Genomic DNA, 27,995 nt, shown 5'->3' with positions numbered 1-27,995 from the left:
ATTGACATAAAACAATAGATAAATCTTTATACCAAGCTTTCATCATCAGTCTTAGTTACTACTTATTAGTTTTTCGGCAATCCTATCGATACGTATAACTCATCGGTGTACTAGACGTGTAGTTGATTATAACTAGAAGTTGAGATCAAAATGGCCTTCACTGGTCCTTGAAGATGATGGCAACGGATTGTGCATTTGGTACGGCACTCTAGCCGGGTCCCTAGACCAAAGACACCATAAAAGAAAAAAAATGTGAGACCATTCAGTACTATATATATATATATATATATATATATATATATATATATATATATATAGACTAGATGGCCTAGGCCCGTGCTGCGCACGGGCCCAACACTTTAGATTATAGTGCATCTATGTGTATGTAGTTGTCTTTGGATAGTGATTATATATATATACACTATACATTATGTTCAAAACACGATTAATATAACATTGTAGTTTGTGCTCCGTATCTAAAACTTTATTATATTAGTATTTGCTACGAATACAAAGTCTGCACATTTTTTTTTTTACATTGTTTGTTTTTTTAATATGGGATTCACTTTTTTTTTCCCCGTGAGCTTGGAGATAGTGGCTTTTTTTACTTTTTTTTTTTAATGTTCAAAACACAATTAATATAACATTATAGTTTGTGCTTCGTATCTAAAACTTTATTATATTAGTGTTTGCTACGAATACAAAGTCTGCATGTTTTTTTTTTGACATTGTTTGTTTTTTTAATATGGGATTCACTTTTTTATATTGCTTGATTTTGTTAATATGGGGTCCACTTTTTTTTCCCGTAAGATTGGAGATGGTGGGTTCCACTTTTTTTACTTTTTTTTTTTAATATTGGTTGGTTTGTGTTTAATATGGGGACCACACTTTTTTTTTTAATATTGGTTGGTTTGTGTTTAATATGTGGGCCCACAATTAACATTATAGTTTGTGCTCCGTATTTAAAACTTTATTATATTAGTGTTTGCTACGAATACAAAGTCTGCACGTTTTTTTTTTGACATTGTTTGTTTTTTTAATATGGAATTCACTTTTTTTTTATATTGCTTGATTTTGTTAATATGGGTCTACTTTTTTTTCTCCGTGAGTTTGGAGATGGTGGGTTCTATTTTTTTTACCTTTTTTTTTTTTTTTTTTAAATATTGGTTGGTTTGTGTTTAATATGTGGGCCCACAATTTTTTTTGGGCACACAAACGGACGACGAAAAAGTGCCCTACTATGTTCAAAACACGATTAATATAACATTGTAGTTTGTGCTCCGTATCTAAAACTTTATTATATTAGTGTTTGCTACGAATACAAAGTCTGCACGTTTTATTTTTACATTGTTTATTTTTTTTAATATGGGATTCACTTTTTTTTATATTGCCTGATTTTGTTAATATGGGGTCCACTTTTTTTTCCCCGTGAGTTTGGAGATAGTGGGTTCCACTTTTTTTACTTTTTTTTAATGTTCAAAACACGATTAATATAACATTGTAGTTTGTGCTCCGTATATAAAACTTTATTATATTAGTGTTTGCTACGAATACAAAGTCTGCAAGTTTTTTTTTTTTGACATTGTTTTTTTTTTAATATGGGATTCTTTTTTTTTTATATTGCTTGATTTTGTTAATATAGGGTCCACTTTTTTTTTCCTCTTGAGTTTAGAGATGGTGGGTTCCACTTATTTTACCTTTTTTTTTTTTAATAATGGTTGGTTTGTGTTTAATATGGGGACCACACTTTTTTTTTAATATTGGTTGGTTTGTGTTTAATATGTGGGCCCACAATTAACATTGTAGTTTTTGTTCTGTATCTAAAAATTTATTATATTAGTGTTGGTACGAATACAAAGTCTGCACGTTTTTTTTTTGACATTTTTTGTTATTTTTAATATGGGATTCATTTTTTTTTTATATTGCTTGATTTTGTTAATATGGGGCCCACTTTGTTTTCCCCGTGAGTTTGGAGATGGCGAGTTCCACCTTTTTCTACTTTTTTTTTAATGTTCAAAACACGATTAATATAACATTATAGTTTGTGCTCCGTATCTAAAACTTTATTATATTAGTGTTTGCTACGAATACAAAGTCTGCACGTTTTTTTTTACATTGTTTATTTTTTTAATATGGGATTCACTTTTTTTTATATTGCTTGATTTTGTTAATATAGGGTCCACTTTTTTTTTCTCCGTGAATTTGGAGATGGTGGGTTCCACTTTTTTTACTTTTTTTTTTTTTATTTTTTTATATTGGTTGGTTTGTGTTTAATATGAGGACCACACTTTTTTTTAATATTGGATGGTTTGTGTTTAATATGTGGGCCCACAATTCTTTTGGGCCCACAAACGGACGACATATATATATATATATTATTACTACTTATTAGAAGCACGAGTTGGGGTCCTTCTTCGTCGTCCGTTGATGGGCCCCATAAAAAAAATTACTTTACTACTTATTAGAAGCACGAGTTGGGGTCCTTCTTCGTCGTCCGTTGATGGGCCCCATAAAAAAAAATTTAGGCCCCATATTAAACAGGCCCTAAAAAAAAAAAAAACTGTGAATCCCATATTAAAAAAAAAATGTTAAAAAAAATTGTGGGCTCATATTAAACATCAACCAGTATTAAAAAAAAAAAAAAAAAAAAAAAGTGAAACCCACCCCATCCAAAAATAAAATTGTAAAAAAAAAATTGCGGACACCATATATATTAAACAACAACTAATATTTTAAAAAAAATTGTGGGCCTCATATTAAACACCAACCAGTATTAAAAAAAAAAAAAAAAGTGGAACCCATATTAACAAAATCAAGCAATATGAAAAAAAAATTGAATCCCATATTAAAAAAATAAACAATGTTAAAAAAAAATTATGGGGCCCATATTAAACGCCAACCATTATTAAAAAAAAAGAGAAGAAAAAAAGTGAAACCCACCACATCCAAACTCACGGGAAATAAAAGTGGACCCCATATTAACAGAATCAGGCAAAAAAAACTGTGGGCCCCATATATATTAAACAACAACTAATATTAAAAAAAATTATGGGCCCCATATTAAACACCAACCAGTACTAAAAAAAAAATAAAAAAATGAAACCCACCACATCCAAACTCACGGGAAAAAAAAGTGGACCCCATATTAATAAAATCAAGCAATATTAAAACAAAAAAGTGAATCTCATATTAAAAAAACAAACAATGTTAAAAAAAACTTTTGGGCCCCATATTAAATAGGCCCATAAAAAAATATTGTAAAAAATAAAATTGTGGACCACATATATATTAAACAATAACTAATATTTAAAAAAAATTGTGGGCCCCATATTAAACACCAACCAGTATTAAAAAAAAATGGAACCCACCACATCCAAACTCACGGGAAAAAAAAAGTGGATCCCATATTAACAAAATCAAGCAATATTGAAAAACAAATCCCACATTAAAAAAACAAACAATGTTAAAAAAAATTGTGAGCCCATATTAAACACCAACCAATATTAAAAAAAAAAAAAAGTGGAACCCACCACATCCAAAAATAAAATTGTAAAAAATAAAATTGTGGACCCCATATATATTAAACAACAACTAATATTTAAAAAAAAATTGTGGGCCCTATATTAAACACCAACCAGTATTAAAAAAAAAAAAGTGAAACGCACCATATCCAAACTCACGGGAAAAAAAGTGGACCCCATATTAACAGAATCAGACAAAAAAAATTGTGGGCCCCATATATATTAAACAACAACTAATATTAAAAAAAAATTGTGGCCGCATATTAAACACCAACCAGTATTTAAAAAAAAAAAAAAGTGGAACCCACCACATCCAAACTCACGGGAAAAAAAAAGTGAAACCCATATTAACAAAATCAAGCAATATTAAAAAAAAAGTGAATCTCATATTAAAAAAACAATGTTTAAAAAGAATTGTGGGCCCCATATTAAACACCAACCAGTATTAAAAAGAAGAAGAAAAAAAGTGGGACCCACCACATCCAAACTCACGGGTAAAAAAAAGTGGACGCCATATTAACAGAATCAAGCAATATTAAAAAAAAAAAACTGAATCCCATATTAATAAAACAAACAATTTTAAAAAACAAATGCTTAGAAAATCAAACAATTAAATCAATAATGATGGACTCATTGCTACATGTGTATCAACCCATTAGTGGGAGCAAATGAAATTATTGTACATGAACATACTTAAAATACTTATATATTAAAATAAGATAGAATTTAAATACTTTTTCATTTTTTCCTTACTCTAATAAATGTGAAAAGAGATTAATGTCATAAAAGAAAAAATAATATTAAATGGAGATCAAATAATTAATAAGCTAAATTAGTGAAATTATAATTCTAATTGACGTTTCCTTAAAAAACCATGTAAAAAACAACATGACAAGTAAAATGAGTTAAACAAAAAATATTTACTAAAAATTAAAAAATAGAAGTTCTTCGTGGCCCCATATTAAACACCAACCAGTATTAAAAAAAAAAAAAAAAAGTGGAACCCACCACATCCAAACTCACGGGAAAAAAAAAAAGTGGACCCCATATTAACAAAATCAAGCAATATTAATAAAAAAAAAAATGAATCCCATATTAAAAAAACAAACAATGTTAAAAAAAAAAAGTCTTAGAAAATCAAACAATTAAATCAATAATGATTGACTCATTGCCACCCAGATGAGCAGAAGACTTTGCTAGGTGGTGTTTCAGCGGGATTGGCGAACTCCACTTCCCTCCGGAGTGTTGCCGAGTCAGAGCGTATATAAGTTGTGATTTCTGATTTGTGTTAGAGACTTTGCAGACAGAGTCGTGGGTACAGAATGTCAGCTTTGTGTGAGCGGCTCCATCAGCCGATGAGACATTTTGTGATATGTTACAAATTTTGTTTGATTTGAGAATGATAGAAAGAAAGTTCTGAAAACTTTACTATGTGTCTTATGTTTATTTGATTTGAAAGTCTGAAAAGAGTATGTATGTAATAAGAGTCAGAGGGTTCGCTCGGCTCCGAATATGGGGTCGGGTGCCCATCACACCTTAGTAAGGTTAGGGTGTGACAAAGTGGTATCAGAGCAGGTTTGTCCTTGGGGTTGTCTGTAAAGTCGTGTCCAGTAGAGTTCTGTTTATGGTGTGAAGCCGGCCACATTTATAAACAGGAGGCTACAGGGCATCTAGGGATTGTTGACCTTCTTTCTGTCTTAGATCGTGCGATAGAGCCAAGCTATAGGAAATGAGATTTCTCATGTAAGCCTTACACACGACGGGAGAAGGTAAGTGGCGACATGGAAAGTCACAGGGGTAAGTATTGACATATTTGTTCTGTTACCTGAAGTTGGAAGTTCTGGGTGGCTGGAATATGTCATATATATATATATATATATATATATATATATATATATATATATATATATATATATATATATATATATATATATATATATATATATGTCTTGTGAGGAATTATTGGTATTTGCTGTGTGCAGGGTTTGAATAATAAGAATGGTAAGGGAGATTCTGCTAGAATTGTTGGGTACGCCTAATAGGAAGAAGTGTGGAAAGAAAATATTGTAAATGGACGGTAAGTGGGGTGAGTGTTTCAGAAAGGTTGTGGATTTGGTATGACACAAAAAAATAATAGCGAGAAAGACGATTAGCAGTCCGGAGGATTAAAATGGATAACATTCGAGGTTTAGTAGGAACAAGGTCTGCTGGAGGATTCAGAGAAAGTCGACAATCGGCTTTGCCGTAGATTATGATATGAGAACAGTGAGAGGGAGTCCGAACTGGCTGATAATCGAGTATGCATAAGTAACGGCGACGAAGGTACGTTTGTTACCATTGGGACTCTGGGAATCCGGGACGGAAGGTAATTATACATAAAAGTGAAAGGTGAACATTGAGGGTCGAAAAGGGTAAAATGGAAATTGTAAAAGAAAAGACGTGTTACGAGAGTGTCCCGGAATCTGAAAGGCCTCGACTAGCCCCAAATCATGTAATAAAGGTCACATGAGAAAGCGGACGCGATTATATCAGTATTAAGGCACCAGATTCCATCGAAGTTTCGAGGTTAAGCGTGCTAAGGTGGGAGCAATTCTGGGATGGGTGACCCCCTGGGAAGTATGCTGGAAATTTTCACAAAGTGTAGATCCAAGAGACAAATGAAAAGTTAGAATAACCTAAAGGAAACTAGAGTATACGGGACGGTTGGAGATTATAAGAGGTCGCGTAGAACGAGGCAGACTGGATTGGTGAAAAGACAGAGAGTGCATCACAGCTCTGGAATTAGGATAGGCTTGAATAGTGTTGGGAAGTATTTTGTGGACTAGTTGATAGTAACTATTCATATATATATGAATGCGTATGATATCTCATATGTGACTGTATCGGTGAACATGTGAGCCCCAACAATCGGCGCTACGGTAAAGAAGGCACCAAATTGAGTAAGGGTACCGAAGTTCAGGTAACAACAGGAATAAACGGCACAAATGTTATAAGGTAAGCTGCTGTTATTTTCTCTACTATGTTATAAGGTAAGCTGCTGTTATTTTCTCTACTTGTTAAGATTGGTAAGTTCTAATACAATAACACTTGGAAAGGAAAGAGAGTGAGTAAACGAAAGGCAAGGGGATCAAATATCGGAAAGAATTGAAAAGTAAGAAACATGATCGAGCAAAACCTCCAAAAAGTAAGAAACCTTAGTGGGGGAAAGCCCCGAGAGGAACTACCGGCAAAACATGGGATTATTTGGATAAAGATTCAAAGGTAGGCATGTGAAAAGGATAAAGAGTGGTGATATGGAACGAAAGAGGAATGTGCGAGGGTCGAGGACCAATTTCAATAAGTGGGACTGAAGGAATGGTGATTATGACAAGGGATGTAAGGTAAGAAGAAGAATGATTAGGTTTTGTGACGATGTTAGAAAATTTCAGCCCTTGAAAGGTATATAAAGAAATAAATGTGCAGCCATATTAATGTGGTTGCCTCAGATATGGAAGTACCTCCCTGAAAAGGTGACTTAAGAGTGAAACAGAATTGCGCGAATAAAGTAAAATTTTACAACCTTCAGGGTCAATGCCACGAACAGCAAAAAGGAGAAAAGTGTTCAAGGAGGAAGAAACCTAAGGAAGGTTAAGAATGAAAGTAGAAAAAAACAAATGGGTTGGTCGAAGGAAAAGGAGAGCGTTTAGGTGCAGGACAATTGGAAACCTCTAACCATAGGAGTAAGAAGAATCACGAGTAAGTAAGCCAAATGAGTGAAAGGATTAATAATGGATGGAAATGTTGATAGAAATGATGATATAGGCACAAAATGGAAGAAAAACTCATGACAAGAAGTTTTGATATATTATGCGTAGAGTTGGAAGGAAAGATGAGGAATGAGGTATAAACGAAAACTCCACAAAAGGACTGATGGCGAATAAGGAGCCCCTTAAAGGGGGGGGGGGGGGGGGGGGGGGAGAGACCATATCATGTCAGACTTAAGAAGGAATCACAACCTTTTTAAGCGCCAAGAAAGGAAATTTGTTAACTCGGGACTAGAGCTCAGAACATGTTGGCATATCAAGAGAATACAGGAACGGAGTAGAAACGAATTGACAATAAGTGTACCGTGAGGTCGACATGAAGGGAAATGATGAAAGACACCTTCAGAGAATGCTTCACGCCAACACAAGTTATGATATGTTTAGGACATGATTTGAGTTCCTCATATTGGGCAAAGTTGCGTCGTATTTAAGCACGCAGCGACATAGTGCAAAGAGTAATAAAAGAGTAAGAAAGTGGCTGCAAGCTAAGAATAATGAAGAAAATGATAAGATTCAAAGGGTATTTCAGACGAGAACGACTATTATAACGAAAGTATCAACGATTGGTAGCCTGGGAATTTTTGAAGGAAAGAAAGAACGCGGTGTCGGTAAGTAAAATAAAGGAGAGTCAACAAGAAATAACGATGGATGAGATGAACGCCAATACGAAGGCACCAAAGACAAGTATACTTGTGTCGAGAAAAGTGAGGGAAGGAAGCAAAGAAAAAGGTTGTAATAAGAACTTAGAGATGTTGCGAACTGAGAAGTTAAGTGAATTTGGATCGTAAGCTACCATAGGTGTGACTGGACTGCGAAGGATGATAAATGGTAAAGAAACATTACGCACATACGTTTTTGGATAAATATATGGGAAGAAATCTTAAAAAGGGATAGCGACAAAAACATAAAGAAACAGGGGGCGGAGAAAAGAGAACACTAATGGCCGATGGACACTTTTAGCATGGTAAACGAGACAGCGATACTGTAGATAAAATGAAAACGAGAAATAGCCGGTGGCCATATTGGATCATTAAGTGAAGATTACGTACTAAGACAGGGCTTTTGTTAAGGTGTAGTGACGAGGCAATAACAGAAAAGAGATAATCTGGGGAGTACAAGGATCATGTGTCACGACCCAGCCCCGTGGGCCGCAACTGGTGCCCTACTTGGACACCCAAACCGACATACAAACCAAATCATCATATTATAGCTTGACTCAGATTTCATATTCGTCATTTTAAACAGAGTTAAAAACAAATATTATCTTGCGCGATTGCGCGTACAAAACATCACATCAGAACCAAAAGAAGCGGCGGAATATGCATCGCCGAATATATGCACATATACAAATATACAGGCCATTCTGGCCGTATCCAAATTTGATAGGTTGGCGGAATATACATCGCCAGATACATATACGTATACAGACAGATGGGCCGTTTGGCCATAATAGCAAACGGAACTGCGCTAAGACGCAGATCATACACAAACAAACACACACATGACCCATGACCCACATATATGACTACAGGCCTCTACGAATCATAACGAAATCATATGACGGGACAGGGCCCCGCCGTACCCCAAACAGTCAAATATACGGAGACATATACACCATAAAAGATATGTACCAACATATGGGCTCCGAATCAAAAGGAGCACTCTGTGATAGCAGAATGTGTGGCCTACACTGGCGGATCTCGAACCACTGTACCTGCGGGCATGAAACGCAGCCCCCCCGAAGAAAGGGGGTCAGTACGAAAGATGTACTGAGTATGTAAAGCATAAAGTACAGAAATCCAAACCATAACTGAAGTGAAGGGTACAGAGAGAAAATACCGGATCAATATATCAAAACCTGTACTGAAGACATATGTACATAATGCAAACAGAAATCATGCATAAGGCTCAGGAACGTGGTCACCACTCCGACGCTGGTGCCACAACACAGCATAACTCCAGAAGGTTTCAAATCTCCGTACAACCCCATACATAACACATCATCACAACATATCATAAGCCATATCATAGCATAACTCCATAAACGGAACCCGGCCCTATGGCGAGGTCTCGGGAACCGTAACACAGTATACTGCCGAATATATCATAGTGCGCACGATCACAAAACCGGCCCGGGAACCGGCGAACGATGCCATAATAGCAGGCACGAGCGGAGTAGTGCGGAAATCATATGCATATACATAATTAAATTCCCAGACTCGACAAATAAGTACGTATACATATATTTTGAGATCAGAAAGTCCAAAGTAAGTATCGAGTCCGTCGGAAGTAGTATACAAAAGATATAAGCCTTTAAATTTACAAACTTTCGAAAATATACTTCATAAGCCTTTTTCTGAAAATTTGGTATCATTCACATTGGGGAGCTTTCAAATAACTTATGGAGCACATCAAACGAAGCCACTAAAATACCATTCTTTGATAGCCAGAATCATAAACAAAAGTTCCTTCCTAACATTATACCAAAGTAAGTCGGATAGGACAAACGAAGGAAATCTCTGAGCTAGTGGGCCCACCTCGGGTCAAGTCGAGGTGGCGGACATGAATCACGAACATTAGACTCTATGGAGTCATCCATGAAAGTTTCAAAGCGATCAGATTACATTTGTGAAAGTTACGGATGCTTGATCATTTTTTCCAACAAAACGTATCATTTATAGTTCAATGGCATTGAATGAATAGTACCAAAAATCAAACTCGGGTTTCTATGAACAGAATTGTCCCCGAGGCTCAAATCTCAACCTAGTAAATCTAGGACATGCCAAAAGAAGGAAAGGAATAGCTTTACATACCTTACTTGCGTCTTACGCTCGTCCAAACTCAACTCCCGTTTCGTCCAAAATCTACAATTGGTCATAGTTGCCAAATATGAGTTTCAAGCTTTTAGAATTTCAAGTCTTAAATCCATATTTGTCTACCGAAATTTCGGCAGCATTTCCCTTATAAATTCCACATCCCCGAGAGTCATCTCGGCCCAAAATATCAACAACAACAACACAACAATACCAACAACCACAACCAAACACATTCTAACACAACTAGTCTTCTTTTCTACATAATGCAACCCTTCCATTCCAACTCCACAATTCCAAACTAATATCAACACTTTCCATATTCATTAACTAGTTCAAGATTATTCAAACATATTTCAATAGCATTCTAAACAATATTCATGGATTCAAGTATTCCCGCCACTTCCATATTCCATCCGAAACTTCTACAAATGCAACGAAACTACCAAATCGCATTGTTTTCCTCCAAATTCATTAATGACAACAATAATTCACATTTAGAATCTCACTCTCACCATGATATAAAAATCATATAAAAATCACATAATTTCCCATAATAACATACAACCAATTTCAATGCTAACTCAAATCGTTAAACATTTATTTACGTCATAAATGTCACAACGACACAACTAACCAACTAACTTCACTTCACTTCACCTCCCCTTCACCATACTATGGCTCACGGCTATACACTACTTCACACACACACACGGCTATGCACACACGCATCACAACTCCATAATTCTCATCAACAACAACCACAATCTACACCTTAACAATTCCATTTCCATAATTACATAAATTCCCAATAAAATCATAAAATTCCCTACAACAACTTAACAACATTTTCATGCCAACTTGACTATTATTCTTCCGATTACATCACAAGGTCACAACAACGCAATTAACATAATAAATAAAATCAACTCATCTCCCCTTCACCATGAGGTACCTCACGACCACAACACCCACACACATACACACGGCTCACACACACCACACCACAATTCCATGATTTCCATTCAATTCTACTCATTCTAACATCTATAAATCTTCCATAACATAGAAGAAACAAGAAATCCTTACCTTTTTCCAATAAGTTCTCCTTGCCACCAAAGTCACTTTCTTGCCAAAATAATTATACCACTTTGTAGAGAATCTTGAACTTAGTAGAGATACAAGAAAATTAGGATTTTTGGATTGAAGATTGAAGGGCAAAAAAAATTTCTTTCTTTTCTCTCCCCTTTTTTTTCTTATGGCCGAACCTCACCTTCTCTTTCTCTCTTTCTTTTGGTTTCTTGGTTGTTCTTGAAACTTCATGAAGAATGAAGACTTGTTGGCCCCCTTTATTTATTTATCACATGACCTTAATAAATTCATGGGCTTGGACTATTCTCCATGGACCATGGCCGGCCAAGCCCTTAAATTGGGCCTCTAATTTCTCTTTTTTTTTTTTAGCCCAATTAGCTATGGATCATATTTTGTAATTCCCGAAACCAATTTCCGAAATTCCAATTTTTCCCTTGGCCTTCCTCCGTATTTTCGCTCCAATAATTTTCATGAATATCACACATGTGTTAAATAAAACAAAAACATAGCCTTATTTCCTACAAGGCAAGATTATTCCAACTTTTCCAAATGCGCAAAAACGCGGGATATAACATCATGAGTTGGCACGTCGGATTAGAAAGACTTATGACACGGAATGAGGATCCATGTAAAGACCGAGAAGTCGACTATAAGGAATGGGCATGAAAAAAAATGACTAAGAGAAAGGACCCTCCCGAAGTATTATGACACCCCATGAGGTCAGTTGAACATTCGAGGACGAATGTTCTAAAGGGGGGGGGAGAATGTTATATCCCGTACTTTGTACGCTCGGATATTCCAAGGTAGTTGTGGTAAGTTAAGGGGATGACCATCCTTCAAAATTATTTTAATGTACGAGTTGGTTATGAATATTATTTATGAACATTATTAGTGTGGGAATATTGAGAAAGGCTAAGGGTAAAAAGGAAAATTCACAAAGTGGTTCATGGTAATATTGCGGAAGGCTAGGGGCAAAATGGGAATTTCACAAAATATTCATGAAGATTCTTGAAGGGCCATGTTGGCCGTGTGGCATGGATGGTATATGTCCACAATTTTTATTAAATGGGGGGTTAATTATAAATAATAAAAATACATGGGCCAAAGCTTGCTTAAGAAGACACTTAGTCTTCTTTGACCATTTCAAGAAGTTTCACAAAAATGGAGAAGGGGGACATGTGTCCATACTCTTACTTAAGGGACTTAAATATATATATATATATATATATATATATATATATATATATATATATATATATATATATATATATATATATAGCTAAATGGTGGAAAAAAATACACAAGATATATTTGTCTTCATCTTTTAAAAAGATGAAGAAACTTGGAGAAGATAGAAGAAAATCCCAAGGCCATTCGGCCATGGCTAGGAGTGAAGAGGTCCTAGAAATTGATAAAGAAAAAATAATTTCTTCTAGCCTTTCTACTAAATGGAAGGTCCTCTACAACATGGTGTAGTTGTTGGAGCAAGACAATCATTCATTTGTGCAATCTCAAGCCCTAGCCGAGTGAAGGAGATGTGTGGAGAAAGGTATGTATCTAATTTTCTTTTACATGTGTATTGGATGCCTTGTGCATGTTATAGTATGTGGAAAAGGATGAAATTTATGAAATATAAAATATGGTATTGTGGCCGAATGGAAGGAGTGTGGTGTAGAGGGATGAATTAATTTTTATTTAGTAACTTGATTGTTGCATTGTGAATTCCATGATGAAAAATAAATGAAAACCATGAATTTAGTGTGTTGGTGTTTGGCCGTGCATGTGCCATGTTGGCCGTGTGTGTGTTGTGTTGTAGGGAGATGATGAACCAATTTTATCTAGCATTTTGGTTGTTGTTGTTATGGATTAGGTGATGTAAAATGAAAGTTTGATGACTTGAAATGAGGTTGAAATTATTGTGCTGATTGAAATTGAAAGAAGGAAATAGGTTGTTATTGTTTTGTTGAATTTGGAAGGTGTTGGATGGAGTAGTACGTTGGTTGGGTGTTTTGAATGTTATATGAATTGAATTAAATATAAATGAAATGTCGTTGTATTGTATGACAAAGGTTGTTAATGTTAGAATGTGTCCTGAATTAATTATTGATGTTGTTGGCACAATTGTTGGTATTGTTGTTGATAGTTTGGCCGAGTTGAATTCTCGGATTGATTGATTGATGATTGGGCCGAGTTAGATACTCGGGGGTAGTGTATTTACAGGGGAGATGCTGCCGAAATTTCGGCAAATTATAAGTGAACTTATTGAAAAACTAAGACAAGTGTGTGTGGTAATGAATCTAATGAGTATGTCAACTTTCTTGAATGTAGACTAGCAAGTTTGGATAAATAAGCGCAACTAATAAGGCGTGGCACAGGTATGTAAGGCTTACCCTTTCCTTCTTTTGGCATGTCCTAGAGCCAAGTAAGGTATGATATGGTGTACATTTTGAGGTTACTCTATTCTGTGATTCCGAGTTGGTTCATGATTTGTATTCACCCTTTTTGATATGTCCCTATGATTTCTAAAGTTCTGTTTAATATGTTTCTGAGTCTGCCTATGATTCTGATTCACTTCTAATATAAGTCTGTCTGATATGATTGAGTTGTTATACAATTGAGTGACGAGATAAGTATAAAGAGTTTTGCTTCTGAAAGAATTCTGTGAGTCTTAATGTCCCTAACCTTCGGAAAAGATCTCAGATTTGCTTTAAAACGCTTATAGAACGTTCTGTACTTCAAACATTTGTAACTTTCTCATACGAAGTCGGATTAGCCTGAAACTTGTTTTCTGAGCCTTCAGATGTCGGTAAGTATGCCTATCTATTGAGTCTTGATTTATATGCATTTAGTTTCTCACTACTCTGCTCGTGCATATGCCATGACTTCTTTCGCCGAGTCCCGGGCCGGTATGTATCGTGCGTATGGTTCGCTGGGCTCCCCGTTTGAGGGCCGGGTGCCATATATGTATTCCGAAGTTAGATGTGTTATGGTGTTATGATGTGTTATGGTTCGCCGAACCACATATGATATGTTATTATGATATGATATTATGATTTGTGACGGAGATTATGGAGCAAAACTTCTGGAGTTAGATGTGTGTGGCGCCAAAGGCAGGGTGGCGCCACGTTTTCCCCGGGTCCCGCAAGGGGCCGGATACCGTTCTTGGCATGCATGATTTATGTTCCAGTAAGTTGTGTTACTACTTTACATATCGTGCTTACTTTCTGTACTGATCTTCTACACTATTTATTCCGCTTATGATTCTGTTCATATTACTCTATGCCTTATATGCTCAGTACATATTTCGTACTGACCCCCTTTCTTCGAGGGCTGCGTTTCATGCCACGCAGGTACACCCAGATGAGCAGAAGGCTTTGCTAGGTGGTGTTTCAGCGGGATTGGCGAACTCCACTTCCCTCCGGAGTGTTGCCGAGTCAGAGCGTATATAAGTTGTGATTTCTGATTTGTGTTAGAGACTTTGTAGACAGAGTCGTGGGTACAGAATGTCAGCTTTGTGTGAGCGGCTCCATCAGCCGATGAGACATTTTGTGATATGTTACAGATTTTGTTTGATTTGAGAATGATAGAAAGAAAGTTCTGAAAACTTTACTATGTGTGTTATGTTTATTTGATTTGAAAGTCTGAAAAGAGTATGTATGTAATAAGAGTTAGAGGTTCGCTCGGCTCCGAATATGGGGTCGGGTGCCCATCACACCTTAGTAAGGTTAGGGTGTGACAGTTATATTAATCGTATTTTGAACATAGTATATATATATATATATATATATATATATATTATCACTATCTAAACACAACTACATATACACAGATACACTATAATACAAAGTGTTGGGCCCGTGCGCAGCACGGGCATAAGCCATCTAGTACTATATATAAGTGCTGATCCTAATGTTTTGTAGTCCTCACAGCCCTTAAGGGCCCTATGGAAAGCCTACACGTGGCTGTTGTAATTCTAAAAATTTACTCCATGTAAAGTTGTGTGGGACAGTAGCTTGCTGGTCCCACCTAAAAACTCTATACTAGGGGTGGGCGTTCGGGCCATCGGATTGGATATGAAATTTTCGGTTTGGATATTTGGTTTTCGGATTGAAGAAATTACAATCCAAATCCAATCCAAATAAGTTCAGATTGGATTGGATATTTTAAGTTCGGATTCAGATTATTCGGTTTGGATATTTCGGATTTTCGGATTTGACTCTTGAGACTTGAGGCAAATTTATTAGGAACGAAATTCATGTGTTAGTTCTACAGGGGTAAATCTAAATCTTAATTGCTTAGTAAAAAAAGCCTTTCAGTTCAAATTAGGATTAACAAATCCAAGTCATGTCCATCATAGTAAATCCATACTAAATAAAAGCATTCTGGAAAAGTGGAAATGAACAAAATAAAATCTAAGTAGTCATCTGCAAAAATAACAACGAACTCTGCCGTGGGTGACACTAACGTGAGACTTTTGAGACTTGAGAAGTAAGAAAAGTAGAGAATTGTAAATTGGACTTAATAGTTTAATAGGTAAGGCCTTAGGTACTAATCTATTGGATCTTTAGAAACTAGATGTATTAGTACTGGGCACATATAATATAGGTAGGGCTAGATATAAATTATGAAAATTTTGGATTTTCGAATATCCAAAAATTCGTAGTACCAAATCCATATCCAATCCGAAATCCATAAACTTTAAAAATAAAATCCAAAATCCAAATATCCAAACCAAATATTTAAAAAGTTCGGATTTCGATTTAAATTTCGGGTTGGTCCAAACTGTGTCCACCCCTACTCTATACCTCTCTATTTTACTGCGTATCTCTCACTTTCTTTCTTACATTTATTCTTTTAAGCTTTTCATTTTCTCTTTCCTATTCCATCTTCATTTTGCTTTTGAAAAAAACTGCGTTATCTTTTGAATGAAATTAATGGAGTAAGTTAGAGTTTCACCATTTAAAATTAGTAAGTCAATAAAATGATTTTTTTTATCGGTGAATCAAGCGAAAGCAAAAAATAAAATATACTTCTTCAAATCTGGGCTTTCGGTTACGTTTTTTTCTTCATTTTTTTGGATTTGACTTTGAGGGCCTGGTCTCATTCTTTATCTTTTTTCAACCCTTAATTTATTTATTAAAAAAAAAAAGTTAAACTTTTCTCTAATAATTAAAGAACAACAAAGAAAAAGTAGTGCTTACTTAAGTAGTAAACCAGCAAAAACTATCCAAAATAGAAAACGAAACAAAAATATAACGGAGAAGGTGATTTAAGTGAAGGATAAAGAAGAAAGAGGATAGTTGGGTTTAGCAAGAAAGAAAAAAGAAGAAGATATATAGTTGGTGTTATTATTACTATATATAAGGGAGAATTCCCATTTTTTGTAGTCCTCACATGAGTTTTTGGTCGCTTTTACCCCTAATTAAAGTTGTTATGACTTTGTAAGTTTCTCACATTTTGATAATTTTAAGAACTTTAAGGGTTTTTTACTTGCCACTATTAAATGATATGTCATGAAAAAGATGATAGACCGCACAAAGCACACTCATACATATTTTATTTCTTTTATGTGTATTTGATTTCTTTTATGTGGAAATGTTATTAAACTTATTTCAAATTATAATTTTCTTTAAGAATTTGTTATAGACATTAAAGAATTATCCTGTTATTTAATTTCTATTTTTAAATAATAGGAGTAATTATTATTTAAACATTATTCTTATAATGTTATTTCTTATTTATTGATGTTATTTTCTATTCGTCATTTGCTATTTTAAATTTTTATTCGACCGGTTAAACTTAATTTTATTTTTAAAGTATTTTCTCCTGTAATTTTATGTCGTATATGCTGACAAACATAAGTAATTAACAAAGATTTTGCTTAAGGTAGGATTAAGTTTTAAATTAAAAGAATAAATAGAAATAACTTATATCATTGTTAAATACTTTAAAAAGGTATCAATAACGTAAATTATGGTCTTTCCGTCTCAATAGAAAAATTCTAAGGTACGGTAGTTAATTAATCTAATTTTACGTGCACACACGGTTAACATAAAATTTATCTAATAAATAACTATATAAAAAAGGAACTATAATTTTTATATATGTTATGAAAATGTTTGAAAAAAAACTATAGTGAAAGAAAATACAATTTGATCTCTAAAAAATAATTATACTTAACAATTGCAAAACATATATTTTTTACTTTTAAATATTAAAATATTTTGCTAAATATAGGAGAATCAATATTTTATATAATTTAGAACAAAATTGTTAAGTTCAACATGAAAAGACTATTACTATAGTGTAGATTCCATAAACGGTTCATTAAATGAAAAAAAAAAAAAAAAACATGAAAGTGCTTATTAACATGCATATTTTGGAAAGAAAAAGTAAGCTCGATTTGGATCATTAGAAACTATAATATCAAAAAAGTTCAGTAAAATAAAAATTAGGAGAGCTTTTATGCATGCATTTGTTTGTTTTTATTTAAAAATCTAATGTATAAACTAAGAAAATGTTCTCCTTTAACTTTCAGATACCTTTTTGTACTTTAATATTTTAGAAATATTTAGAAAGTATTAAACTGATGTTACAAAAACAAAGAAGTAAGAATAGAAAAATTATAAAAATATCTACAAATATGGGTTAGCACGGGCCAGACAACACTAGTATATATATATGTTCAAAACACGATTGATATAACACTGTAGTTTGTGCTCCGTATCTAAAACTTTATTATATTAGTGTTTGCTAAGAATACAAAGTCTAAACTTTTTTTTTGACATTGTTTATTTTTTTAATATGGGATTAAATTTTATTTTTTTTATATATATATTGCTTGATTTTGTTAATATGGAATACTATGTTCAAAACACGATTAATATAACATTGTAGTTTGTGCTCCGTATTTAAAACTTTATTATATTAGTGTTTGCTACGGATACGCATGGTGTTTAATATGAGGCCCACAATTTTTTTAACATTGTTTATTTTTTTAATACGGGATTCACTTTTTTTTTAATATTGCTTGATTTTGTTAATATGAGGTCCACTTTCTTTTCCCGTGAGTTTGGATATGATGGGTTCCACTTTTTATGGGGGGCCCAAATTTTTTATTTTTTATTTTTGTGGGCCTGTTTAATATTGGGGGGGGGGGGGGGGCAATTTTTTTTTTCTTTTTTTTATGGGGAGGCCCAAAATTTTTTATTTATGGGGAGGGGCCCACGACAGACGACGAAGCTTCTAAATAGTAGAAAAAATATATATAAAAAAAAAGATGATCGTATACTAGTGTTGCAGAAATATTAATTTCTTACTTATCTTTCCTCTTCTCAAGGAACCTATAAAGTGAAGATCTTCTTGCAATAGGTAAATCTGAAGAGCACAAGCAAAAACGAGGCGGGCTTAGTATTTAAACATAGTGAGTGCACATATACATATTGTGAAAATTTATTACACTCCTCGCTTATCTCCTAGATTCGTCTTTGCGACCGTGCAATATTTGAATAGTTGTATTTAATTTCTATGGTCCACTTAAAATGTCGTTTAAGGTTTTATCATATCTTTTAAGAAAATTAGTATATTAATCATATAAGGGTTGTTTGAGTAAATTACCATTTGTATCTCCTCAAAAAGAGTAATTAATAACCCTTAGACGTTTTAAGATAATATATTCCACCTGTGTGAGCTTGTTCACATTGTCGGTCTTGAATCTGTATAAAGGATGAGAATTGTGGTATGTTGACAGTCAGTGTAAAACTTATTAATTCATGAGAAAATCCTCAAATATAAGATCAATGATGATTCATATAGTCGATCTCAACTTGTATGAGACTGAGGCATAACTAATATTATTGTAGACTTTTGGAAAATCATACTTATAGATCATTTATGGTAGCAAGGGTAGGTTTGGAAATGTCTTTTTTGTTCCTATAACAATACTTATTTTGGTTAAATTTGTTTAGCTAAAACAACATTTTAAAATGGACGGGAGGGAGTACTGCCTCCTAATTAATGTTTTCTTAAGGGGCGTGTAAAAGAGAAATACGACAAATAATTTGAGACCGGGGGAGTAAAATACTTACCAAAGCTGTTAGCTCCATTAGTCTCTGCTTGCTGTTTTAAATCAGAGCCCACCTTAAGTGGACCAGTTTTGTCGATGGTGCTGGTCTGAAAAATGGCATAAGAGTTGTGAGGGATTCCTTTGCTAGCTAATAAAATGACTGCTCTGGCTTTGTCTGCTGGGAAATCATCAAAAACCATCACTTTACCCCCATAGAATATAGACAGTTGGGCTGGCTTTTCCTCATCCTTATTTGGTAGTATCTCCTTGCTGCAAAAGTCAAAGAAAGAGCAGTACTGTCTCACATTAATATTCAGATCATAATGAAAATGGAGGAAAATGATACTCCCTTTGCCTCAGGTTTATGTAACACTATTTTCTGTTGGTTAAAATACAAATTCAATTGAAAAATGTAATAAAGAAGAAAAATTCCTCAGTGCGGATATCACGTTTTCTTTAAGTATATTCAAGCTCATTGTAATACTCCAGACTTTCTTTAAGTATATGAAGCTCACTGTAATACTCTGACTTATCCCCTCTAGAATACAATAAGCTGACAATGTCGTGTTATTCGAACAAACTTTGGACTAGCTATTGATGAATCCAAAATTCACACACAAAGAACACTCTCCCTCAACAAAATAATACTCTCTTTTATAGTGAATTAGTTAAAGACCGATTAGACTCTAATTTTTTCCTTTCTCCCGACACAATCTCAATTTTACATACACACTAACAATATTTCTCATACACCATACATGCAAGAAACACTCCTAGTTATAAGTATAAAATTTCTTCCGTGGAATAAAATAATAATGGATAATAAACATGTGTTACTAAGTTGGTGGATAATCTAATAAGTAATTAAGTAGTAGGGTAGATAGTGGATGAGTGGATGAAAGAAATGAAGTTACATTTCAAATTTTGGGAAGAATACGACGTAGTGGTTTGGAAGAAATTATGACCATAATCTTATTTTAAAGCCATTAACATTAAGCCTGTCAAGTGGGCCGGGCCGACATGAACCTGGCTAAGGGGGAAAGGGCTGGGCTATGTGAGATTTATTAGGGGCTAGGCCGGACAAGATAGATAGTTTGGTAGCCCGGCCCACCAGTGAGCCAGGGTGATAGCCCACCAGGGCACCGGCCTAACCCGGCCCACTTAGAATTAAAAAAAAAGAGGAGAGATATTTGCTTGATGCGTCAAATTTAAAAAATCATGTATGTAAATGGCACAATTTTTACAGTTCATCAAGAATAGCAAGTTTTATAACATTTTTAACATATTTAAGAAATTACTACATTTATTACTAATAATAAATATTTCAAAAACATTGTATCCCAATAAATTAGCAGTCTCTTTTTACGGAGCACTTTAGTTTTCTTTGAAATTGTATCTTAGAGCTACACAATTTTTTTTTTCTCAACAAATATACCATTAATATATTTTCAGTATATATTAGATTGTGATAGTTTTATATAAAAGTAAATATTTCATTAGCATGTCATATATACTGTGGATACGTAGATTATACCAAATATAATATTCCTTGTGTTTCAATTTACGTGAACCTATTTCCTTATTAGTCCGTACAAAAAGAATGACCCCTTTCTATATTTGGAAACAATTTACCTTTATGCTAGAAGGTGGAGTTGAGAGTAGAAATGTACACTAGTTGAATAGCAAATTTAGATAAAGAGAGAATTGTGTGAAAATGAAGAAGAATGGAGGGGTATTTATAGTTTGGAAATATGGCCAAAATGTAGTTTATTCATATTAGGGGTTCAAGTAAAATTGGCAACAACTAGTTTTTAAAATTTACAACGGCTAGCTTTTTGAATTGGACAATGACTAATTTTTCTTTAACTTACCAATTTTATCATTAGATGTTAATGTTAATTTTATTATTATTAGTAAATGTAAATATCTATTTTAATATTATAATATTTTTATCAAAACTAAAACTCGGCCCAACCCACTAACTAAAACCGCGGTGTACTCCCTATTCGGGTAGGGGCTGGGTCGGACACCCTTTTCCCTCCCCAAGCCCATCCCCTTAACTATGGCCTAGTCCGAACTGGACCAGGTGTGGCCCAGCACGGTCTGGCCCGGCCCACTTGATAGGCTTAATTAACATGACTCACAATCTAAATATTATTAGTATTTTAATATTAAAATGGCTGAAGTCTCCAACAGATCTAGTTTAATTATTCTATTTAAAAAGAGAATTACACATTTCTATATATGAACTAGATGTCACTGGCCTGTGCTAGCACAGGCCCAACAATCCATTATTTTTTGCTTGTTAATATTTTCCTTGTTACACTTTTTCTTTTAATTTATTTACTAATATATTTTATTAATCTATTTAAAAAATAATAATATATTTTTATATTTGATAAAAATTAAATTTAAACAGTTTTGAAAACATACTAAATGCTAAAAGTAAAAAAAAAAAAACTTAAAAGTAATTTAATTATCAAGAAGCAGACATGTTGAACATGATTATTCTATTTATATAAATATTATAGTATAAATTTATTTGCAAATTGATATTCTTCCCATAATTTATTTATTTAAGGTTAAAGTAATACTTTATCGGGAAAACATAGACTGCTAAGAAATTAAAATTTGCTACTTTGAAGTCAACTTTGGTGGTATCTCTCCTGATATATTCGTGTCTTGGGTATCAAAGATTTAAGGTATATTTTCGCCAAATAAACATAGATTTGACATAAAGAGTTCTACTTATTAAAAAAATATTTAATACTGTATAATATATATTTTCTGAAAGAATTTGGGTATAAAAACAAAAATGACATTTCTTCAACTTTCTAATATATTGGAATGAAATTATTACAATGTGAACCTAAACCTTTTTAACATCATTTGCTATTAACAGACAACAACAATGAGAAGAAACACATTTTAATGTTTTGTTCTTTGTTATTATGTTACTACTATTAATTAAGCACTTCTGAAAAGTACTTCAAGAACATTTTTATAAGTCGAAAGAAGTAGAAGAATTTCATCCTCCATCAAAATTAATTATTTCCCAAACATTTTTATTGCATTAAATTTTGATGTTTTGTTTTGATATGTGTGTATTTATAAGTTAAATTTGTTTCTTGTGTATTAATAAGTTAAATTAGTTCCTTCTTAATTATATAATAAAATTATTTTATGAAAAAGGCACTTGTGAACGTTTGATTTAGTTCATAAAGACAATGAAATTAATTACTACGGAATAAGCATAGAGCTTCATTTGGATTTTTAAGAAGTTCTGCCCCAATATATTACACCATTTGTCCCAATTTATAAGCTGATGTTTGATTAGGCACAGAGTTTAAGAAATAAAGGAAAATTTCTGAAATTTGTAGTCTAAAATTAGAAATTTCTATGATTTTAAATCATTTCATTAAGAGTGAAATGAGAAATTTGAAGTTATATTGTTACTAAATATAGAAATATGTTATTATTTTTTGACTTGACTAAAAAAAAAAGGTATCACATAAATTGAGACAGAGAGATGATGTAAAACACCCCCATTAGATATAAATAGTGTATATTAATGTCATCAATTATAGAAGTACTAAAGAATTTGCAGATGAAATGAAGAAGTGAAATCATGGAGTACCTAAAATGTCACTCATGTATTGAAAATTGCCTACAAATATCACTTTTATTTCTTTTAGGACTAGAATATCATCCAATTATCACTATTTTTCTCAGAATATACTAAACTCACAAATCCCTCATTCTCTCCTAATTGACATGGCATGTCACATTAAAATTCTATTTTTAATTACAAATTTATTTAAATAAACAAATCCATTTAACTCAAACCAATCCAAACCCATTTAACCAACCAACTCAAGTCCTATATCCATTTAACCTGGTTAGAAAACATCAAAGAAGCGTAACTTTTATACCCATTTTGGATTTTTTTTTGGCACCCTTAACATATACTCCCTTTTATGATTTGCGACCTATTCCTATTTAATTTTTAACGGTATGCACCCTAAATTCTGTATTTTCTTACAAAATCTCAAAAGACGTACAACAATAGATAACCAGTTCAATGCTGCTGACTTCTTTCCCGGGGGAGGGGTAGTTGCATCGAAAAGAGTTAATGAATTAAATAAATATGCCCCGTGACAGGTGCCCATGATATTCAATGAAGCTAATGATTTTACCATTGAAGTGTAGGGTGCGATGGACGAAATCTTTCATCCTTAATCAAAGATTTCCAACGTAATTTTCCACCCTTAATTAAAGATTTCCGTTTTAATTCATTTAATTTGAAAAATTCATACAAGGATTGACACTATTCAATTTTTGGATAACAAACAATTATACAAAAATAATCTAATATTTTGCTCAATGTGATTTTGCTAGTCTGCCAACGGTCGGAGCATCACGACTCTAGTTTACAAACGGACCTTCTCTAGGGGACTTACTCAGATACAGTGTAAAAGAAATAAGCTGCGTATCGTCAACAAAAAAAAAAAAAAAAAAAAAAAAGAATAGAACACAAATCATAAAAAGGAGTATACGTAAGGGTGCAAAATGCAAAAAGTTCAAATCGGTATAAAAGTTACGCTTCATTGATATTTTTTAATCGGGTTAAATGGGTATAAGACATAAGTTGGTTGATTAAATGGATTCGAGTTGGGTTGAGTTAAATGAATTTGATAAGTTAAATAAAGTTATTATTAAAAAAAAAAAAGAATTTTATGTGACATGACATGCCAATTAGGAGAGAGGATTTTTTTTTATATATTGAGTATATTCTGAGGAAAATAATAATAATGAGTGATATTCTAGTCCTAAAAAAAAGGCCAAAGTCATAGACAACCCCCTAAACTTTTTCACATATTCCTGATGACCACCTAAACTGACTCTTGTTCTAATTGAACACCTAAATCCCTCTGAATTTGTACCATTTAGACACCTTTTTTACAATCAGCAAAAAAATATAAAATGTGTGTATTACACCTGGGGTGACGTGGCAAAATGACCAATTAAAAATGACATGTTGCAGAGGGGTTAAAAAATTATTAAAAAAAACTTAAGTAAAGAAAATAAATGTAAACTTAAACATTAGCCAGCCGGCACCACCTCCATCTGACCGCCGCCCAACCACTGAAAAAAACACCAATTACTTTCCTCCACCCGTCATTGCCCATCCTTTCTCCATCGCCAGTCTTCTTCCTCATCTCCATCTTTATCTTCTTCCTCTTTTCACAAAAATAAAATCACTATTTTTTCCGATGAACAAGATGGTGATGGTGCTTTTCAGATTTAGAAAAGATAAAGAAAATGGTGATCAAAAGAAACATCTAATTCACAAATTATTTTTATTTAAAGAATCAAAAGAGGTTTGGGGGGGGGGGGGGGGGAGGTGACGAAGTGGAGAAGACGAAGAAGTGTGTGTGTGTGTGTGGGGGGGGGGGGGGGGGGGTAACGAAGTGGAGAAAAAAATGCAGGGCCCATTTTTTTTTTAATTTAATTAAAGTCATATTTTTAAAAGAGGTAAGTTCTTAACCCAAAAAAAATAAAAAAATTAATATTTAAGAGTAGTTAACGTGCCCAAGGGAGAGTGTGCTTTACTTTTTTTGCCACATCAGCAAAAAATATTTATGTGATATAAATTCGGAGGGATTTAGGTATTCAGTCAAAACAAAAGTCAGTTTAAGTGGCCATAAGAAATATGTTGAAAAATTTAGAAAGCTATCTATGACTTTGGCCTACAAAAAAATTCAATATATGGGTAACCTTATAGAAAATTTACTCTCAAATCATGTGAGCATAAAGAAAAGGCATGGTGAAAAGTAAAGGCATAAGAAGTCACACGTGGTTAGAGGATAATTATTAAATTACATTTCAAATGACATCATCGTAGTGCATACTTAGATGAGCAGGGCAAAACTGTAAAGGTAGAAAAGCACGAGATTGAATGGGAAATGGGACCCAAGGAAGATTCAACTCACCACTCTTCTATATAATAGAAAAAGAAAATTAACTTTATAATTAACTTTACCCTCCTCGTTTTACTCTTGCAGAAAAGCTTATAGTCACATACATGTTTAGGCTACAAATTTTAAAAATTTCATAGTCACAAAAATATATGACATGATTGAGATCACAAATTTCAAAAAAGATTATTTCCTTCTCATGAAATTCCGTATCAAATCAAAGAATGTAACATAAACCGAAACTAAAGGTATACCAAATTCGGATAGTATTATTAATTCAAGAATGCAAATTTGAAGAAAGGAACAACCGTCAAATTTGAAGAAAGGAACAAACCTGCTACTGGCCTTAGACACATCCATTTCTCTAGAGGACTTGGTTGTGGCACTTTCAGCAACAAGATTTATTAATTTCTGGTCTTCTACTTCTGTTATCTTAGTTGATTTTGTTGTGGCACTTTCAGCAACAAGATCTATTAATTTCTGCTTTTGTACTTCTGTTTCTGTTGTCATAGTTGAATTTGTTGTGGCACTTTCAGCAACAAGATCTATTAATTTCTGCTTTTGTACTTCTGTTTCTGTTGTCATAGTTGAATTTGTTGTGGCACTTTCAGCAACAAGATCTATTAATTTCTGGTCTTGTTCTGTTGTCTTAGTTGATGATTCTCCCATGTTGGTCAACAAATCCTTGGTTGCTGTTAGGATAAAAATAATTAGTAATCACGCGAAGCTAATAAATAAATTCTAGAAGACGATAAATAAAATAGTAAAAGAATATCAAATAAGATATAATAATTTAATATGATTTGATCACTTAAGCAATATATGAATAATTTATTGATATAAAAAGAGTATAAAATATTAAGAGAATAACCTCACAAAAACTTACTATTAAAGTTTGTTTACGTTCTTCCCTAAACAGGACATAACGTGGATTTTTTTAAGTGGGAATTAAGAATCTCCAAAACCTTTTAACTTATACCACCAAAGGATGTGGTGAAGTGGATGAGGCTGTTACTTCCTTAATCAGAGATCTCGGGTTCAAGCCCTGTGTATGAAAAAATTCTTGATAGGGCGCTTCCCCCTGAATGCGACCCTACGCGTCGTGAATCTAGATATAATCGAACTCTAATGCGGGTACCTGATGTTGGGTGGGAAATAAAAAAAGAAAAAACTTAAAACTAAAACCAATTATGATAAATATTGTGTATCTCTCAAAATAATTAAAAGTCAAATATGATAAGAAAATCAAGACTATAGTTATTGTGACTTGAGAGACATCTGTTTTCCTGAAAGAAAATCATAATGAAGTAGAACGAAGAAAGCAAAAGTACAAATATGATAAGAAAAAAAGACAAACAAGATTTTACATAGGCAAATCTAGAACTTTTATTTATGGATTTTGAACAATACTTCTTTCTATTTATTGGGTTTTGACTGGATTTTTTATATATATGAAATGAATTTTTTAGTACAAACAAAATTTGAACCAAACCTACGAGATTCTACCGAACTCGTAGCTATGGCTCCACCGCTAACAGTAGCTGACTTGCAGCTGCTGTGACTTGAGAAACACCAACATTCCTCAAAGAAAAGCATAAATAAAGTAGAAAGAAGAATGCGAAAGAACAAATATGGAAAAATAACAACTAAAAAAGTGGGCTTTCTTCAAAAAAGGTGGAAAAGTGAGATCCACCTGTGGCTTCTCCTTTGCCACTGATTCCAAGTTTCAGATCCTTGAGGCTGGCCTTTCCACTGAGATACTGATTCAACAAGTTACAAGTCTGCATGACATGGGATTCACTATAAGTGTTTTTACCATCTGACGATGAAGAAAGTTGCCAATTTGACATGTTTATATACTGTGCTATATATTCTCTTCTTTAGCTTGAAGAAGAATGATAACTATGAGTCTTGATTCTTGAATAGTAGTGGAATAAAGGGGTAAATTTAACTGAGCTCGTGATTTTGCTTGCCACCAGTAGTCGTGCTTGTGGTGTCTTTTTATTTCTTCATCTATTGGCCAAGCTTCACGCGGTCAATTAAGCACGTTTATTTTGCTTCATCAAAACACAACAACTGTACTTATCTAAGTGAACATAAATTCACTAGGATGATGATGTCCATATGTTTTTGGAGGAAGTATTTAAATTTTCTAGCTGTAATATCAAGTGGATATATGAAAGCTACCTTGTTTTGCTTAAACTAAATAAGTGTTGTGTTTCCCGCGAGTTCTATTGCACATTAAAGAGTTGCTTGATCTTCAGGAACTGGTTAGGAGGAGTTTAGAGAGTCATCTTGATGGTTCATGCAAAGACTACCATGTTTGGAAAATTGAAAATTGTTAGGAACATGTTGGGAGTCAAGTCAATGAGGTAATCTGGCAAGTGCAGCACAAAATCTCAGCGCAGCTATGGGCCGACCTAGAATGAGTATTTTAAGGAAATTTTGATTTTTTGATATTCTTTCATCACTATAAATATTTTTAATTAAGCTATTAGTGAAGGTTAGAGTTTTTGCATATTTTAAGAGTGATAGACATCATTGTGAGGTTTGGAAACTATTTGTTCGGATTAAATTGCGGCATTACATTCAAGCTTGATTCTTGATGGTAATACCTTTCTTCGTTAAATATTTATATCTCGATTTTGTTCTTGTCATTCTTTGGGTGATTGACTTCACATACTAATTGTTATATAGAGTTTGGGATTTCTTTTGTTACTAGA

General features: G+C 33.4%; 1 protein-coding gene across 4 annotated transcripts; it reads right to left on the bottom strand.

The window, feature by feature from the left end:
• Positions 1-65: 65 nt before the first annotated feature.
• On the bottom strand, positions 66-27,981 carry LOC132603756 (protein TIFY 10B-like). 4 transcript variants are annotated; one of them, XM_060316960.1, is made up of 5 exons: positions 26,966-27,976; positions 25,607-25,964; positions 19,317-19,564; positions 18,549-18,606; positions 66-220 (listed from the first exon to the last, which is right to left on the bottom strand). In XM_060316960.1, exons 1-5 carry the CDS (start codon positions 27,120-27,122, stop codon positions 133-135), a joined length of 909 nt encoding a protein of 302 aa, XP_060172943.1. In that variant the 5' UTR covers positions 27,123-27,976; the 3' UTR covers positions 66-132. The 4 variants fall into 4 exon arrangements, with proteins under 4 accessions (XP_060172943.1, XP_060172944.1, XP_060172942.1 ...); XM_060316961.1 differs by lacking the exons at positions 66-220; positions 26,966-27,976 and adding exons at positions 8,590-9,038; positions 26,159-26,481; XM_060316959.1 differs by lacking the exon at positions 66-220 and adding an exon at positions 8,591-9,038 and having other exon boundaries at positions 26,966-27,981.
• Positions 27,982-27,995: the final 14 nt, after the last annotated feature.

Source organism: Lycium barbarum, chromosome 7 (assembly GCF_019175385.1).
Source record: "Lycium barbarum isolate Lr01 chromosome 7, ASM1917538v2, whole genome shotgun sequence".
Taxonomy (NCBI): domain Eukaryota; kingdom Viridiplantae; phylum Streptophyta; class Magnoliopsida; order Solanales; family Solanaceae; genus Lycium; species Lycium barbarum.
This window is presented reverse-complemented; position numbering and strand designations above follow the sequence as displayed.

What these genes read in the sequence shown, in the direction of transcription:
- LOC132603756 (XM_060316959.1), bottom strand. Translation starts at nt 27,122, where the DNA reads ATGTCAAATTGGCAACTTTCTTCATCGTCAGATGGTAAAAACACTTAT. An exon ending in GTGTCTAAGGCCAGTAGCAG is followed by an intron (nt 19,565 to 25,606) that starts GTTTGTTCCTTT and finishes TGACTTTTGCAG; the next exon opens with CAAGGAGATACTACCAAATA. An exon ending in CTTGAGAAGAGGAAAGATAA is followed by an intron (nt 9,039 to 18,548) that starts GTAAGAAATTAA and finishes TCATGCCCGCAG; the next exon opens with GTACAGTGGTTCGAGATCCG.